This window comes from Melanaphis sacchari, unplaced genomic scaffold (genome assembly GCF_002803265.2).
Source record: "Melanaphis sacchari strain LSU unplaced genomic scaffold, SCAv2.0 Contig22_pilon_pilon, whole genome shotgun sequence".
Taxonomy (NCBI): Eukaryota; Metazoa; Arthropoda; class Insecta; order Hemiptera; family Aphididae; genus Melanaphis; species Melanaphis sacchari.
In genome coordinates this window covers 1,467,592-1,488,131 of record NW_020271107.1, presented here as the reverse complement: position 1 = coordinate 1,488,131, position 20,540 = coordinate 1,467,592, and the positions used below count along the sequence as shown (strand labels likewise).

Sequence of the window (20,540 nt, the reverse complement as noted above, 5' to 3'; positions counted from 1 at the left end):
ACTAATCTACAATTCTTAATACAAATTAATTGAAATATGAAAAATAAAGCATAGAATCAATTATTGGAAAATGAAATAATATTCATTTTTTAAATTTAGTTATAGAACTTATCTGTACAGAACAACTTATTTAAATTATTAGCATTAATTACATTATAAAATATTTTCATAGTCTTTGTTATTATTATCAAAGTATACAATTTAAAGGAGTAATGGGTATAAAATCAGTAATGACAGAATTTATACAATGAATAGTTTTTAACTGTTTAAATGTAAAGTTTAATAACAATTTAAACATTGAACATGCAATTGGGTTTAATTAGTACTTCGAGACTTATTAGGATCAAAAGTAAAAAAATTACATTGCAAAATAAATGGCAGATAAAAATGTGAATAAGTAGGAAGCCTTTGCTATTTATCTGTTAAGTATATATCGAGTGTACAATATGCACTCTTTAAATTTAGTAAATTACTGTAACGAAAGTGATATATTTGAATTAAAAAAAAAAATGGTGTACATAAAAAAAATGATTCAAAAAGGAGGCGGTCAGCCTATTTTATTAAGTACATTTATAATATTATTAATGTATAATTTACTTTATTATTTACAATACTTGAATTAGAAAAAATAAAGTAGAAAAGATCAATTCAACGGTTTAAATACTTTGTTTTAAATGCAAAAAAAAATAAATACAGACCCGTGAAAAATATTGCCCATATCCCAAATCATCATAAGATTTTTTCAAATATATTTTATATTTTATATATATTTAATTAATGTAAAAAAACACATGAATTTATTCTCACCCAAGTATTTAACTAATACTATTAATTGTAATTTAATATAATAATTTTTTAATAAAATTTGAAGAAAAAAAATTATATATTTTAAAATGTATTAACATTTTTAACAAATTTTAATTACAGTATCATTGACAACAATTTAAATCTATTTAAAAAATAAAAATATGCATTAGATTATACCATCTCAATAGGTAAAATTAATTATTTACTAAAAAGCTAATAAAATTAATTATATTATTAATTATTATAAGTGTATAATGTATTTATAAATATAATATCATACCTATACTTTATTGATAGTAATTTATAAATCAATACTAACTGAGAATAAAACAATATGAATAGGTTCGTGATTAAAATAGGTATAGTATAAAATTAATTTAAATATTTTGAAAATAATGATTAATAATATATAAATAATAATTTCAAGTAGTAATGAATCTTTTTTAATTACAAGAAAGTAATTTACACTTTTTATTAAAATCTTCTAATTGTGTAAATTTACTCTTCAGTTAATGTCTGTCAATAAAGTTATGAAAATATATTTTTTAAATTTTTTGTTTCAAAATTATTTGTATGTAATAAAATGGATTAAATAAAGTTTAATACTAAACTTAATACATAAATTTTGAAATCAAAATAATTTCAAAAATTTTAATTTAAAAATATTATATTTTACTATTGTAGACATTAAAAATGCGACAGGTTGAATTAATTTTTACTGAAAAAATTTAATTTAAAAGGATTATAGTTTATATAAAATAAAATAATGTACTAAAGCTATAAAAATTGAAAATTGAATACATTTTCAACTACAAAATAAAATGCAAATTTTGGTGAATTTTGTGAAAATATGAACTTTATTAAATGTGTTCATAAAAAAAAAAATTATAATCTTGGATATTTTTGAACTGCTAGCATTGCAACTCACGAGGAACCTTGTAATAAATTTTCAAGGTTTTTGATCAAAAAAAAAAAAAATTATCAACATTTATTTCAAAATATTTCTATTTCTTAATAACTTTAAATTATTATCTAGTTGTTGGTGCTAAGTTACTAAATTATTATTTTTCAATAAATGGTGAAATTTAAAAAAATAATAATATATAACATTCATATTTCATACATAAATATTATTATTAATAGGTGTAGCTTTAAGGGTACTGTGATAAAAAAAAAGGTTGAAAACCATTAGTTTAGACTAGTTTCAAGTTAATTTTACTATGCACTGTTCTAGAGCAATATGGGTAATGATAAATGAAAGTTTATTAATATTATTATAATTAGTAACTCAGGTAATATGTGTAAGTAATTCATACATTATTTTTAACAAAATAAGTTCTTTCTTCTTAAATGTACCATAAAATCAGAGTAATATTACTTTATGTGTACTATACCTTAATAAAAACCACTAGTGGAAAACAATATTACTAATTTGTAGTACAATAAAAAAAAAAAAAATTAGATACCAATAGGATCGACAAGCTCTTTCAACCTAAAATTGTACTTGTATGCAATGATTAAATGATTTATTATTGTAATCAAATTTAAACATTATCCAATTGTCCATTACCCATTAGTGGACTGGACTAGGTATTCAATTACAAAGTAGGGACGCTTGATTCCTACTATGTAATATGTATAATATACAGCCAAATATTTTCCAAGTATTTAATTTTTTCATGCAATGACATTAATAGTTGGATTTACATTAGTCATAAAATGATTTAATACATTTAAATAATAATAACAAGGGATAATTAATAACGATCTGTTGTTAAGCACAGAACACTAGCATTCCTTTTTAATTCATAATTATAGTCACCAAACATCATGAAGAAACCGGACTTCGATTAAAAAATCGTAAATTTTTGATCATTTATTTTAAAATTAGAAACTTTTTTATGAATAATAAGAATTATGTCAACATGACATAAATTAAAGTTATCTATTCTTGTGACTATGATTAAATGTCTTATCACAACGAATGCTTATCAATGACCGCTAACTACATTGTATTCGACCGCACGATTATGACGTGTTTATCGTGGAATAGATTAAATGATAATGATTTGGTTTTGGCCCAAAAAATTCAATTCCTGGAATGTCTCTCGTGAGTTGTGAAAGGTTATTGTGTTCTAAGGTCAAGGTTTTTCTTCTTATGACCTCATGATTGACTAATTTTCGTACGTGGTAAAAGTAGTATGGAAAGTATTAACAACGATAAAATACAGAAGACACTCGTGACACCGGGAATTGGTGGTCAGCCTACTTTCTCCAACGGAACAAAAGTAAGTCGAAATAAAAAGAAATCATTTTCCTGTTTCGGGTTCTTTGAAGTGCACACATTTACTACTTTATTTTTTTATTTATTTTTGAAGGTATCGTTTCATTTTGTCACGCGAATTGTTGGCACTAACATTGTGGTAGATGATAGTTACAAATGGCCCAAGCACATGGAAATCGTTTTGGGAAAAAAATTCAAATTAGAAGTTTGGGAAACTATTTTGAAGTCAATGCGTGAAAGAGAAATTTCAAAATTTATTGTTCATAAAAGTGTGAGTATACCATTCTTTTAAGCATTAATTATTACCAATTATTTTTTTATTAAAATTGTGTTTGCAGTTTATTTTGTTGCATGTTACTTAGAACAATATTAATGTATAGTAATAAAAGAATTTACATTAGCAATTTTAAATATTCTTACATTTATTTTTTAAAGTACCTATTATACTGCACATTTATTAATCTAAATATATTAATTTAACACATGAAAACATTTTAATTTATACCAACTATACCCTATTATGTTTAATCTTATTTATGTTAGGTACTAGTTATGGGAAACTAAAGTAATTATTACTGAATTATTCAAAAAACTGACTTTTTCTATTCAATTATACTGTGGATCAGTGGTGTATTTAGGTTTTTGTCATGGGGGGGAGGGATGACTATAAATGAAGATACTAATGAGAATATTATACAATATATCATATTTTAATTCTTGCAAATTTAATCAATTATTGATAAGAAAAAAAAAAATAATAATTTTTTAAATAATATGATGACATAATTATTTCAATAAATTCGCCACTGCTGTGGATTATTGAACTAATTATATTTATTAAATAAATTATCATAGAATAATTTATAAGACATTAAGACCTTTATAATTATGGTAATAAACTAATAAGTAATGAGTATGATAAATATCCTTTTATTAGTTTTATTCTTTCTAAATGTATTATTAGGTAGCTATACTTTTAATAGTACTTACTTATTTAATATTTATTATTCAATCTTAAAAAATATCTACTTCATTATATGTTTATTGCTATTTATTTTAATATTTACTTTACTTACATGCTTTTAAATAATAATTACACTTGAGAAAAAAAGGTTATATGTTTATAAGTATAATTGGTGTTCCCGATAAAAAATGAGAGACAGTTCATTAAAAACTTGCAATATCTTATAGAAATAAATAATCATTAAATATATTTTTCATGATAACCATTTTTTCATTTTTACTTTTAAACATACTGATGTAATAAATTAAAATTTCCAAATCAATTAATTAATTTTATTATTTTATTTTTATAAGTTTTTTATGATAAATAATGCTGTCCAACTTGATCTTAATACAGAATATCATATTTAAGTTATAAGAGACTAATTTTCTCATTTGTTAAATAATAAGCAAATTTACTTTAGTATTATTAAGTATATCATAGTGAAAATTGTGATTAATATCAGATATTAATTACTGAATTGCACGCATAATGGAAAATAAATATATAAGCATTTTATGATTTTTCTTTACAACCACTGATTAATCTATTAAATTTGGTTTGATTATATCTTATACTTACTGATTACTTATATTTATTGTTATTAGAACTGTTACCTATTAAATTTTATTCAATGTAATCCTACATTATTCAGTTTTTATTATCAATGAATCATTTATGTCTATATAGGTTCATATTTTTATATAATATGAAATATTATGTAATGTTTTATAATTTATAATTAAATGATTATTATGTTCATAGTTCATAAACTAAATTGTAGTATTTAATTGTGTTATAAACAAATAAACATATATTTCATGTTATATAATAAATCAAAATAATTTATGTCAGTAAAATAATGATAGGTGCTATTACCAATATTAATAGGTAATTTAATTATTATGTAATATAGATATTTAGAATTCATATTAGTTGGTAGGAATTTAAAATGTTAATATGTTATATTGTATTGAAGTATTTAAATTTATAACTATATTATAAATTAATATTAGTTTTGTATATTAAAACATATTTTATGTAAAATGTAAATTATTTATTTAATTTTTATTTCATAAGTTAAGAGGTTATTGTACATGTATGCAGTGGTATAATTATAATTTTGTTTTAAGGGGGAGGGGTATATAATTTATTGGATAATTATAAAGTCAGGAGGGAGCTTAAAACCATGCTTTTATAGCTCTATATTGCATATTATATCCGTGATTATAACATAATATGGATAAATTTGTAATCATATATCAAGCATAAGTAAATACATTAAGCATTAGAAAAAGGTTCTGGAAGGGATATCTATGCCACTGAGTGTATGTTCTGTCTTATTAATGCTAACAGAATTTTCAGTGGTATATTTCTTGGCAGTAGCATAGTGATTGCCTCAAGACCAAAATATATGGGTGGGTACTGAGCAATGGATTTTCTACAATAAATTTTTTATTTATGCTTATAATTTGTAAAAAAAAAAAATAATAATAAAAATATAGATTAGAAGCTAAAAGTGCATAGGTGGTAAATTGGTAGTTTTTCTCTGATCTGAAAATTGTTTAGACCAGTACTACTTTTTAGTTCTCAATAGTTTATAGGACTGTTCCACTATATTCAGTATTTATCTTTTTATCCTCACAAATCATGAATTTATCAGTTTTAGATCAAATTCAAAGTAAACGATTAAGTTTTATAATTTTATAAATAGGGTTGACAATTTAATGTACAAAAATTTTAATTGATAAAACACATAACTAAAATGAGTCAAATGCAATTGTTACCCTGGATAAATATACACACCCCAACTTTAATTTGGAAATAATATATTTTATCATTGCTGTTGTTTTGTCATTATAAATAATATTATAATTTTTGTTGCCTTGACATATTTGCTTCATTATCCTATATAATAATGTCTCATCAGCAATCTATCTTGTTATGTCTTAAAATTTATTTATTATTGACACATACAACACTATAAAAATTAACATCAGCAGTTCCAATATAGTGTTGTTAGTTTAAACGTTAGTGTAAATTGACTTTCCAAAAAACTTAAATATAAGAACATAATCTGTGTACTTTTATTGATTTTTTTTAATATAAAAAATTATAAATATATAAATTTAATATGATAATATTGTTTAAACCTAACAATTGAACACATAAAATGTTCTTACTTAGAGGCTGAACACATAAGTTTAGTATGTTGTCTGTTTGAAAGACGTTAATAACGTATGTGGGTTGTGGGTATAATGAATCAAATTTTTTATTTTTGATGTATTAATAGCCACTTAAAATTATGAATTGTATTTTAAACAAAATTAAGTATAAATATATTGTTTGGGGTAGTTGTTGTTTTTCATTCCAAAGCAATTATGACACCTATTAATATTTTCAGACAAAGATAAACTTGCTAACTATAACTCAAGTTGTCAACTAATATAGTTTGGGAGAAGGTGTTTCTTTTAATAACCTTATAGTGGTGCTAAAAATATATATATCAGTAATTTATGTAAAAAAAGTAATATTTATTAGGTTTTAATTGTTGAAATGATGAATTGAACAAAAATTAATTCTCAACTCATGTCACTCACATTGCATTATCTAATAAATCATTGCATCTGATTATATATTTTAAGTAAACTTTGAATAGGTAATAAAAATTAGTGAAATAAGTCTTGAACTAACCATTAATTTTCTTAAATTTTCTATAAAAAAAAATCTAATTGAATAATGTATATGCCATTTGTATAATTTTTTATTTTTTTTAGTTATTACTTATTACCGAAACTGTCAGTATTGAAATATATGCTATATCTCTAAATCTTTAAATATTGTCTTTTTTAAAATTCTCTATTTTGACCACTTTGCCCATTAGATTTAAAATAGTGACCCACCTTTTATGCATAATGAATATTAATGTAATGTTGTTCACAAATCAAAAACATACTTGAATTATTATCAATAATTATTATTCAAGTGGAATATCACTGAAAAAATAAATTGTAAATCTATCAATATAAATATAGTATATTAAGTATTATAGAAAATAGTTAATCACAATTTTTGTGTTTTTTAAAAACTTATTTAATATAGTTCATTAATATAACATGATATTTACATTTTACTATGGCGAGAAGTTCTTATAACACATCTACGAGGTCGACAAATCCTAAAGGTCGATTGTGTATCTATATATATGTTAGAATGGTAGGTTATGTAATATTATGACCGTTAAATTAAAATATTTGTAAAAAGTTTCTGATAGTCTAGAATTATTGTTATTGGTATACAAAATGTTAGAAAATGTATACGTACAGAAAGAATCTAAAATGTAAAATAATGAAATTTCTGCATATGACTCTTGGTGTGTATTTCTCACTGTAATCGACATCTTTTAACCTACAATATGTTGAATCGGCCTGTGTACCTATTTAACCAGATTGGCATAGGTAGTTATAATCTATGCTGAAAAAAAGTAAACATACCAAAAAAATCTTAAATGTTATTTATCGATGAAATTGATTAATATTTAATATGCATTGATGAGTAAATGTTGAGCGTATTTAATGTAATTATTGTATAAGTACCAACTTCTGCAATAATATAGTAAATATAGTTTAATTTTATACTGAAATTATTGAAAACTTAATCAATTATTTTATGAACGTAGTCCTAGATAACTCAAAAGTATTACTTGAATTATAAATAGTTTTAAATGATTTATATTTATTTTTCATTCATTTTAGATTTTGAGCGGAACAATAAATGTACTGATTTTATAATAATTGTTTTTTAATGAAAACGTAATATAAAGCTTATTATAAGTTGTTTTTGTAGGTAAAAAAATACATAGGCACGTTTTTGTAAGCATTTAAAGTTAAAAAAATTTCTGAATTTGTCAAAATCTTGAAAATTTGCAAACAACTTTATAGTACAAAATTCATTAGTTTTTTAATTTTTATAATTAAATTGTTAAGTCTTCAAGTTTCCTTATAATTAGTTCATATTGAAACCCAAATTTTTAATATATTTACATATAAACACGTAAATGTATTATAATAAAAACTTTTTTCTTTTAAATATTAAAGGTAATATTGGTATTTGTATTTGGTGTAAATTTATGTCTGACGTCTGCACCTTTATGATAATTTAGTGAAAATCCTTTATTTTGAAAATTGATGATAATTTCTGATTTTGAGTCTGGTTGGTACTTTTGAGAGCCAAAAATAAAAATAAATCACTTTTTTGAAATATTTACTTATAACAAGTATACAATTATTTATACCAGTATTTAATTAACGTAATGTAATTTTAAAAAAAATGAATTATATTTTGTCGTTTTTTTGAAAAAATAGTTCAACCATATAGTAGCTTTACTGTATGCAATGTATTAATATATAATAAAATATACTTAGAAATATAGGCTGACAAAACTATCTCCGTCTAGAATTGATGATTTTATGTACAAAATACAATTATTTATCTTTGTTATAATATATTTTCTGTTATAAATATAACAGAATTAACTTTATACTGTAGCAAAATTATTTATGTGTATAAATGATAAGTATACAATTCTAAATTAATTATACAGAATATTGGTACAGATAAACTTTAAATTTGTAAGACGTCAAAACTTTATGTTAATAATAAATTATCAAAATAAAATGTTGTTTTACTGTGTTATTAAAAATATGTAAAACATTTTAATTTCGAAACTAGGAAACATATTATGATATCTTAAATATTTTAAAATTTCAAAAAAAAAAAAAAAAAAAAACTGAAACTGATAGAAATTATATAATATGAACTTATCGAAAAAAATGAATATAGTTTTATAAATAAATCATCCGGTATATATTGTAGTGTAATAAAATGTTATAATTTTTTTTATACAAGTTTGATATAAATATATAAATTTACTTCAGTGTAGCCGCAGCTTAATTGTAGTGTATCTACTAAAATATGTATATGATCGTAGAATTTATTATTGTATACCGTCTTCTTCTACTCGCGATTCATTTTTTCTTGCACTTAACATCTAAAGTTCAAACCGTAAACATATCTTATTTTCTTTAGTGCGTTTTCAATTCTTCAACAATTTATTCCTGAATAAAGGGCAATTAACTAAATAATCAAGTATGTTTTTATTATAAATTTAATACTTATATAATATTGTATATTTTTAAATTTTAAATATATTTATTAGTGTAAGAAGGTACTTATAGCAGCATTAATAATTCTATTTATAGAGAATAACTATATTCAATATTTTTTCAAGTTTGATAACTAGGAAATAAATGCTAAACAAAACAAAGTCGTTAAATATTTTAACTAGTAAAAAAGTTTAACTTGTGTTAGTTAAATAAGTGCTTAGTTATATAATTAATATATCTACATCCATCTAAAGTTTATGGTTTTTTTATAATATTGGTAAATATCGACTCATTATACTATAATACAATGTACATAAGTATTGTTTTAAAAAGTATTGAAAAAAATAACTAAATCATATTAAATGCTTGTATTATTTTTAAATTTCTATTTTATTATTTTTATCATAATTATGATAATTATATACAACTATTGATAAAACAGAGAATAAGTTAATAGTTCGAGGTCATTACCTCAGAAATTATCCAAGCCGTCCACAATATACTATACATTTTATACTTACATTTTTTTCATAAATATACAATTTTCTAAGTTATGGTAAATAATACTTATTATTAAAATGTATTTCAGCACTTAATATATTAATTTAATGTGTATCTCTAGATTATGTAATATAAAGTAAATTTTAAATTTCATAATTTATATATTTAATTTAGTCGTGCTATGATTTATTGATTAAAAAAAAAAAGAAAACACTTACACTGTAATTATTAAATGATGAAATATTTTTTCAGTTTTTTTTTCTTACTAAAAAGTATTTAAAATTCATAAGATAATTTAAAAAAAATAATTGATAAAAAAAATTGATTTACGAACATTGGTATACGCATAATTGTTTTGATTGAGATAACCATTCATTAATAGCACCTTTTATATTTATTAAAGTTATAATTTTTTGAAATTGATTGATATTTTCGTTCTATTATATTCAATTTTTTTTTATAATTGTCTAAATATATTAATTTAAAGTCAGTAATTCTAAGTTTTTGTTTTGATTTAAAATTTATCAAACATATTATAATTTTTTCTTATTCATTTTTAAGTATATTCTTCTATTTATAAGTTAAAATCGATGTTATTTTATCAGTGAATACTGAATAATATTAACATACAATTAATGTATTGTGATTGTATTTTTCTACTATTGAAATTTACTATCGATTCTGGTTCTATAAGATATACAATATGCATAATGGTTGTACCTATCTAAAAATACAATAAATTATATTTTGTATGAGAAAAGAAACACATTCTCATATTATTGTGCACACGTTACAGTTTGAATATTTTAAATATTAAGAATGCTGAGATGTTTGCTTTAGATTTACGAATTTATTGAAATTTGTATTTGAATTGATTGTGAAATATGTGTGTATTAAATGTTTTCAAAGTGGTTTTATTTCTATTTTTTCAAATAAGTGATCTGCAGTGTTTTTAGTGATTGTTGTTATTAAAGTTTATTTTTGTTTTGTTTTGTTTTAATTAACAGGTAAATTAAGATTCCAAACGATTTTTTTTTTTTATCATGGATCATTGGCCTAAAGATGTCGGAATACGCGCTATTCATTTCGTCATACCGTCGTTGTACGTTGATCAAACTGATTTGGAAAAATACGACCAAGTGTCCGAAGGAAAATATACCGTTGGTCTGGGCCAAAAGCAAATGGGGTTTTGCACAGACCTCGAAGATGTGAATTCGTTGTGCCTGACGGCTGTCAGTCAGCTTGTCGAGAACAATGGCATTAGTTATGCGGACATAGGTCGTCTGGAGGTTGGCACCGAGACCATAATCGACAAGTCGAAAAGTGTTAAAACGGTTTTGATGAAGCTGTTCGAGCCTAGTGGTAATTTCCACGTTGAGGGTATCGACACGACAAATGCCTGTTATGGTGGGACGGCGGCCCTGTTCAACGCTCTTTCGTGGATGGAGTCTAGTGCGTGGGACGGTAGGCTGGCCGTAGTAGTCGCAGCCGACATTGCGATCTACGCAAAGGGCAACGCGCGTCCAACAGGAGGTGCCGGCGCCGTCGCGATGCTGATCGGCCCAAACGCCTCGTTGGTGATCGAGAGGGGCCTTCGGGGAACGTACATGAACCACGCGTATGATTTCTTCAAGCCCGACCTGACATCTGAATATCCGGTGGTGGATGGTAAACTGTCAATCGAGTGTTACCTTAACGCCCTGGACCAATGCTACAAGTCCTATCTGAGCAAGTGTGGCGACGATACCAATGTCAACTTGAACGGGTTCGATTCATTCGTGTTCCACACACCATACTGCAAACTGGTGCAGAAGTCCCTGGCCCGGTTATACCTGAACGATTTCGTGAACAGTGACGCAAAGGACAAGGACTACCCGGGGTTGGACCGATACAAGGACGTGCACCTACCGTCCACATTTTTCGACCGAGATATCGAGAAGACGTTCATGGAACGAAGCAAGACTGTTTACGAGGACAAGACAAAGCCGTCGCTGTTGCTGGCGTCGCGCATAGGAAACATGTACACGGCGTCCGTGTACAGCGGGCTGGTCTCATACCTTGTGTCTTTGCCGCCGGAACATCTACCCGGCAAGAAAATCGGCGTGTTTTCCTACGGGTCCGGTTTGGCGTCGTCCATGTACTCGATCAGGGTCGTCGACAACGATTTGTCGAGTCTTATCGGCAATCTGAAGAAAGGCATCAACCGTCTGGAAGAGCGGATACGACTGTCGCCCGAACAATTCACGGAAGTGTTGGAAGTCCGGCAGAAGTCTTTGCACCGAGCGCCGTACGTACCAGTTAGCGATAAGGGTCAGCTGTTTCCGGGCACGTGGTACTTGTCCAGTATCGACGAAATGCACCGACGGTATTACGAGAGAAAAGAATAGAGCGTTGTAAAACATCTATACAATAGAAAATGTATTTATGTCCCCCCAGTGAAAAAGTATTATTTATCGGTAGGCGATGAATATATAAATCGTATTATTCTCTGTACATCAAGCAAATAATAACTAGTAATGGTACTTTTTAAAATGCACAGTTAATTTTAAGCAAAAATCTTTGTACTTTTATAGTTATAGTATTGGTTTATATATTTTTTATATACATAACAACATGTATATACCTATTATATATAGAGTTATGTAATTATTTTGCATTAACATGATATTTTTCATTAATATTATTATACTCTTGGTGTGTGGGTTTTATTGACAATAATTATTATAATAATATTAAGTCGGTATTGAAGAGGTGCTGCAGATTGTTAATTTTTTTTTTTAATTATAAACATTATAAATTTAATATTGTAATTTTTAAATCATGCCTTGTTTAATAGATTATCCACTGCAGGTTTAAAAATCAAATGCATTTATTCGTTTTTTTTTTTTTTAAATGTCAAATAAATATATTTTAGTGAGCAAACATTTTGATTTTAAAATTGTATTAATCACGATTTTTCTTAACTTTATAATTTCATCAAAAAAATAATAAATATAACTAAGTTTATATCTTAAAATAAACTATATACCATGACTCATGAGTACCTAATGATAAATTATAATACAGCGTGCTCAAATAATATGCAAAATATGTAAAACTTGGTTAGGCTAAAAGGTTTTATTTGAATAAATTATACAATTAAAAATTAAAACTTTAAGTTGTGTGGTATTATTATAAGTTTTGATTGAATGCATAATATATGTAATTAATTGAGAAATATAATTATTTTCGATGTTTAATAGATGTAAAACTATACAAATAATGGGACGACTACTAAATTTGTAAACACTTATACTATCTATTTATTGGTCATAATACTCATAACTCATAAGTAAGTAGATTTACAACTATAATTATGAATTGCAAAACAAATATTTAACTTTTTTGTATTAATAACATCGTGGAAGATATTGATGGTCTTAATGTTTTATTACAACGGCGTTATGTATTGTTTTTCTTTTTTTCGGAAGCACTAGGAATAAAAAAGTATTCCATAATGTTTCGTTGCACAATGTAACATCAAACTATACTTAGGTTTGTGTTTGTGCACCCATAGAGCCATAGACACATAGTATTAATAGTACTTTAAAATAAACAAATTATTTTCAAGATTGTTGTTAGTATCGTTATAATGATAATAAATTGTAGTAAACTAGTATGATTAGTATTTGATTGCAATTTATAGTTTAGTAGGTATAGGTTCTATTGATAAAATGTATGAAATTACAGAATTAAATTAAAATAATTATTGCTAAAAACTTTAATGTCTAATTCCAGCGAAAATAGTATAGTTATTTCTCTATACTTTTTCATTTTAATTTAAGATCTTGAATGAAATCTATTGTATTTATTTTTGAAGTCCGTACACGATACCGAGTAAAATGATAAATACTTAAGACTTATATTGATAGGTGTTAAAAATGTTATCATTTCATATTGGTGATTGAATTCATAATTTTCAACGAAACCAATTTAAACATTGTAATCCGTTTATAAATTACTCGTTTTACAGCTATATGTTTGAAATTGATTTCATGATCACTTACTAAAATAAAAACCGTTTTATCTAAATATGATCACACATATATATCGATCATCAAGATGAGTGATGAGACCCGAGTGCCATTATTCTACTTGATACAATAGCATCTCGTGGTTCTAATAAGTAACATCGTAACGAACATATAATTCATTTAAAATTGTAATAATGTAATCACTAACCGTTGAAGATTTGGAATTATTAATAATTGTTTATATTGACTACCGTTTTTAGACTTTTGTCTAGGCTACAATATTATAACATGCATAAATCCTTCTATGCATTTAAACTGTCCAGCGAAGATACGATACACCATGACTTGACGAATATCATCACTTCGCATTCTTGCGCGATACTGCCATAGTTCAACCACTCCAATGGTATGGTGTGGTGTCGCGTTAGGTGATGTGTTGTAGAATCGGTGTATTTCTTGCTTGGCAGAGCATATTATATTTATATATTATATATAATATTTTAATTATTATATACTATTGATGTATACATATTTTTTATTTTGGTATTTTAGTATTTAATTTAAAGAACTACAAATATATAAGTCCTTACTCCTTTATATAAGATAGATTGTGTGTTAAATGTAGCATTAAAATGCTAAAAAAATTTAAAAGCATTTCGAGATTGGCTTGCAAAATTATACAGATCAAATTAAAATATATTACAATATAGGAGATTCAAAATTTATATTGTAGCCATTTTATTATATAAACCTATAAAATATTCATGATAGAGAAAAATGTTTAATATGAAAGTTTTGTATTTAAAAAAATATAAAATGATGAATAATTTTTATATATTTTTTTAATATTTTAGGGAGGTTTGGAAGTCAATTTTAAAAATTCAAAAGGAAATCTTTCCTAATATGAAGATTTTTTTTTGGAATATTTCGATGATACATAAAAATTTAAATTCGGATTAGTGGTTTATCAAATATAAATATTTACAGATTAGGAGGTGAGCGGAGTAATAGACAACATTTTATGGAGTATTCCTAAACTATCCCACTATTTGTTCATCTAAACTTTAAATACCTTATAACTCATATACAGATATACTCATATATACTCGTCCTTAATTTATATTTTTATATAACAAAATACTTAAAAAAAATTCTTCAGATTATAATAAAAAAGTATAGGTTCTCAATTAAAGTTTTAAAGTTAATTTCAACCCCTCCCTTCTAAAATGTTGTAAAAATTATTAAAATACAAATTAGCTTAGAAGTTTCTAAAAAAAAAAAAAATTTCATTCTAAATATTTTTCTTAATTATGAATATTTATTTTGAATCGCCCTATAAATATAAACTGAATCAGTTTAAAATAAACGTAACCTGCCAGTTGTAATTATGCAATTTATAAGTACGTAATATGAGATGAATAAATTAACAAACCAAAATTAAATATTTGTTAACAGTTGGTAGCGTCTTATCCGTTCATTTCCAAGACGTTGCGAGATGCTGGTCGTACGTCAATCCCCAGCACAAGTCATTGTTGCACAGCACAACTTCAAAAAAACGGCACCGGTTACGATGATCTTAACGATTTACTAGCGGAACCAGCGGATTTGGAATTCACTATAGGTTTTTAAAAATTATTGATACAATGATACCTAAATATCTGACAATGGTTACTTTTAGTTTGCAGGTAGCTAGTGTTAGATATACCACTGTTATGAGGGCGACACACGATTCCGCACAATATACCTTTTTACCTACCCGATTCCACACATTTTCATTATACAAAAGATTTTTTTTATTTAACCCAATTTTAACACGATTCCGCATAAAAATTGTGGCGACGTTGCCTGTTATGAGTTAAAATAATTATAGTAATAATATTAAATAAAACAAATTATTAAAAATAAATTGTATAGAAAAATGTATATTTTAATTCTGTTGAAAATTGGTTAAAGTAAAAATAAAATAATACAAAAATAGTCAAATTAGTACAAATAAATAATTGAATTATATCAATTTGATTCGATTCATAGTTATTGTAAGCATTTATGGTGAATTCCATATGCTCTTTTTCTTTCGCGTTCAATATTTTCCGATTATTATATAAAGTAATTGATCTGATTTTAGTTTCAATTTCTGACTGAAATTCCATCAACACTTTTATAACTAAATAAATATGTAGATGAGGGTGATAAAATTGACCGTTATATGTGCGATGAAAGCTTTCAGAACCATTAGTTAACAGTTGTCCTATAAAAAGTATAAATAACTATTTTTATTAATTAATTTTACCTCGGATTCGTTAAAGGTTTTTCTGCCTATAATTCTGGTGGATATAAGTATTCATTTTCAATGTAATTTTTCAAAATATAGTCGCTGAACAAATATCCTACAGTATTGTTGGGGCAAATACTTATAAATTCAGTGAATGTTTCGTTTACTTCATGACATGCAAAGAAAGATTAAGCGAAAAATTGCTTCAACCACTTTCCGAGTTCATCATTTAAATCTTCATATCTTTCTCTCAAACCAGATTCACTTTGAATCTAAAAAAAATGTTTATAAAATAACTAAATAAATTTATAAACATACATTAATATTGCTACTAACCTTACGTCATCGTGAAATCTGCAAGCCATTATTTTTACGTTCGGGAAAACAGATAGGACTACCTTATGTGCACTAATTTCAAAGTCCAGGTGTATTATTTTTATATTTAATATTTTATCGCTGACTTTTGTACAAAGTTGTCGAAATAATTCTATAAATCTACGTAGATATTTTGAGTTTTGTCTTTTAAAAAATAAATATACTAGTAGCAAATAAAATACATTTTTAGAACTGTATATCGTGTACAACTGTAAAAAGTACTTAGGTGAATAGTCAAATGTTCCGTTCCAAAATAATTCTGAACAAAATTGAGTCAAAAAGTTAATATTTTGAACAGTTATTAAGGCAAATAAAATTTGCATCCACCGGAGCATAAATAAATTATTGTTGATTTTCATATGTGAAACATTTATAAGTTTTTAAAATTCTCAGTTATTATAAAGCATTATCTAATGATGTTGGAAATACAGGAAAATGTTTTCTTCGTTCATCATACATTGCTTTACTTACGGATTTAATGCTATAGTGTCTTATTACCGATGATTCTGGAGTTTGGAGTAACTCTGTACGAATAATTTTGACAGATTTACTAAAAACTGATTCCTCTGCTCGCCGCTTACAATTTTCTCTGAGTACTTGTTTTTCTATTTTATTAGAAGTTTCAGCCAGATGATTATATACTCCTTTTGAGTCGAAATTTTTTTTTTCTGAATTTGAAAAAATAAACGCAGTGTAATTTTTAACAGAAGAGCAGCGCCATTTTAATAGTTGATCGCATGTGCAAACACTATAACAAATCTATGTTTATATCCATTAACAATTGCTAGTTCCTTATTTCTCTCTAACAATATGATGCGAATTTCTAAATTCTTTAAATTATTCATTTTAAATTTTAAATTTACAATTTATAAGACAACACTAAAATACAATATTACGGATTGTAATATGTATGTAGGTACGAATGAATATCGAACAGATAACTGATGAGTCCCAATAGAACATATATATAATACATTGTATACTATTTAGATAAGCTAGTGTATCTGGAAAAACCAAAACAATGTTATAATATATGTAATATTAATATTAACCATTTTTATAATACAATTTTCAACATCGCAAATTAGTTTTGTGCGGAATCGTGTTAATGAAAAGGTATATGCGGAATCATGAGCCGCTGTTTTATAATACCTTCATCGGCTTCATTGATATATTATTTTATTGGTTTTTTGTTAGTAGGATATTTGTATTTGATAACTTTAGTGAAGAGGGTAATAGGTATGTTATATAGAAATAGAAGTATTGTATTAGATGTTTTAACGCCGAGGAGAATTTAAAGAAAAAAGCCTCAAGAAACAAAATCAACTTTTTTATCTGTAAAAATTAATTATATTATTAATTATACAGTAATTCAGTTATATAGGTTTAATCTTAAATAAATATTTTTTTTAACTCAGAAGTTACAATAAATGAAAAATATTATTGGTAGTAAATAACTAAAAAAGTTATACAAGTATACGTAACAAGTATAACATAAGACTTAAATTTGACCTATGCAAACAGTGAAATTCTGACTATTAAAATTTAATATTTTTAGAAATATGAGTAGGTATATTTAACTAACTTAAATTTAAAAATATTCATCTTGTTAATACATTCAATTTAAGTATATCTTTTCTTTTTTAACCATCACATGAGGAACTTTCTTAATACCAATGACATTCAATTTTACGTGCAAATAGATTTGTTGAAGATCGAGGTTCCGGGTTCTTACGAAAAGGAGACTTGGCTAATGGATGAAAACGAAAAACGAAACACGATACCCGAACTCAAAGAAGCCGGCAACGAGTTATACCACAAAGGTAAATACAAAGAAGCCGAAGAAAAATACATGTTGGCTCTCGGATTTTTAGAACAAATCATGATGAAGTAATTACTCAATTCTTTTAATATAATAATTGTAATCGAAACTGTTTTTCCAGAAATTAATTGTACATTTTTTTACTACTTATAATTTAAATAATTTATGCCTAATTATAAAAAAATACAAATAAATAATTATTTGCACTTTTGACACTTTTGTTATTATTATCTTGAAGACTCAAACCGCATGAAAAGGAATGGGACGAATTGAACAAAATAAAAATCCCGCTGTTACTGAATTTGGCTCAATGCAAGCTTATTTCCAAGGATTATTACCAAGTCATAGAACACTGTACATCAATTTTGAATGACGATCCTGGTACACATGCATTCATTTCTTATAATATGAATGTATCGATTCGGAACTCCTAAACATATTATAATGGTTGTTTATTCTCTTTCAGATAATGTCAAAGCATTGTTTAGACGTGGAAAAGCAAATATATCTGTATGGAAAATGAATGAAGCTAGAAAAGATTTAAAACATCTCTCGACTCTTGATCCTAGTATGCAAGTTTCGGTTAACCGATTACTTTGTCAAATTAACGAAGCATTGAAAATAAAAGATGACGAAGATAGACAAAAATTAAGAGGAAAACTTTTCTGAAAAATTGTTTTTTCATTTTAAATATTAAATTATGATGTTGTTGTTATAAAATATATTATTTTGGTTTGCTTTTTACAGGATGCATGGTATTTGGATTTATTATTTGGGTTTTAGGTAATCATTTATACATAAAATGAAAAATGTATAAATTCTATATTTTTCAAACTGTCATTAATTACAATTGCAAGTTAATAGTTTTACAAAAGGGTTATATTATTATGTGATGACCTTTTATAATTATTTAAAATACTAGTTACTTTACAGTTCTGATTTTTTTAATCTACAATTTATACATTGTTTAAGACAATGTCAATTTAACATTTTTTATTTCCATGATCAATTGTAGTAAAACTTATCTTTGAATTTCTTATTTTTTAACCAAACTGTTTAAATTTAGTAGGTATTTGCACATAACCTATGAGAAAATTTATAAAGAAAGTATTAATCTTAAGTTGTATGTAGATTTTAATTTCGGTTTTATTTTTTAAATATATTCAATCAATTTAAGAGGAATTAATAATTTTATTGATATATTAATTATTATAAAATTCTCTTACATAGAACAACTGCATTTACGCTTTCTCACTAATAAGTTTAATAGGATACTTACTTTTATTGAGAAGTTATTGTAGTTTCTGTGATATACTTTATGAAAACTATGAAAAGGAATATAAAATATCATGAGAGACATAATAACTTATTATATCATAAGAATCTATCCAAGTAGGATATATATTCTCTAAATCTAGTTATAAATAAGTAAATTTATATTTTCTTATAGATATTATTTTATTATATTATATATTTATTTAAAATTTTATTATACAACACTAATTGTCAAATAAATCACTAAATGTATATTTTAAATTTAAAATACCAGAAAACAAACGACTGCAGAAACCCGAGTAAGCCCAAATTACTATCTCGCAGACTGCGCAGTGCAGTGTATTGGTAGGTATATTTTAATTTCCATTTCGTATAATATATTATTTGAAAAGCCCTTATAGTACTGATTTATTAAATTGAGTCTTTATATAAATGTATTTTAAGTGAACTTTATTCTGAAACACTACTTAAGTATGTCAATTCTGATTGTTAATAACACTTAGTTTATTTATTTCTATACAATTTATATTTATAATTTTTAAATAAACGGAAAAGTGATAATCAAATTATTATAATGATGTATTTTTAAGTAACTTACCTATATATAATACTTATTATTAATTTAATTTTAGTGCGGTAAATATTACCAAACCTCACCATAATAATATGTTATTTTCATAAATTGTTATAAAAGTGTTTATCTTATAAATACAAAATCTGTTTTTATGTAGACATAAAAAACAGTTATATTATTTTAGTATTTTGTACGATTTTCTCGTTTAAACTTATACGTTTTCTAAAATATTGTTTAATTACTCGAATTTGTAATGGTATATATATTAAGAATGTATAAAAATGTATTTTGTTATAAAAAAAAAAAAAAAAAAAATGTTTTTTTATTTGTTTAATCGTTTTTGTCATGGTTTTTTCTTTTGCTTTTTCTATCATAAAAAAATTAGGTATCTTAAAACCACGTCAACTTAATGACTTGGTGTTGAAAAACCGAAAACTATAAATAAAACC

The 20,540-nt window shown here is 24.9% G+C and overlaps 2 protein-coding genes across 2 annotated transcripts; both read left to right on the top strand.

Annotated features, from left to right (window-relative positions):
- The first annotated feature begins 2,836 nt into the window (after nt 1–2,836).
- On the top strand, nt 2,837–19,091 carry LOC112594290 (AH receptor-interacting protein). Its single transcript, XM_025338999.1, has 6 exons — nt 2,837–3,095; nt 3,186–3,362; nt 15,229–15,394; nt 18,124–18,310; nt 18,481–18,623; nt 18,709–19,091. Exons 1-6 carry the CDS (start codon nt 3,009–3,011, stop codon nt 18,909–18,911), a joined length of 963 nt encoding a protein of 320 aa, XP_025194784.1. The 5' UTR covers nt 2,837–3,008; the 3' UTR covers nt 18,912–19,091.
- Nucleotides 9,128–12,353, top strand: LOC112594289 (hydroxymethylglutaryl-CoA synthase 2). Its single transcript, XM_025338998.1, has 2 exons — nt 9,128–9,242; nt 10,768–12,353. Exon 2 carries the CDS (start codon nt 10,804–10,806, stop codon nt 12,145–12,147), a length of 1,344 nt encoding a protein of 447 aa, XP_025194783.1. The 5' UTR covers nt 9,128–9,242; nt 10,768–10,803; the 3' UTR covers nt 12,148–12,353.
- Nucleotides 19,092–20,540: the final 1,449 nt, after the last annotated feature.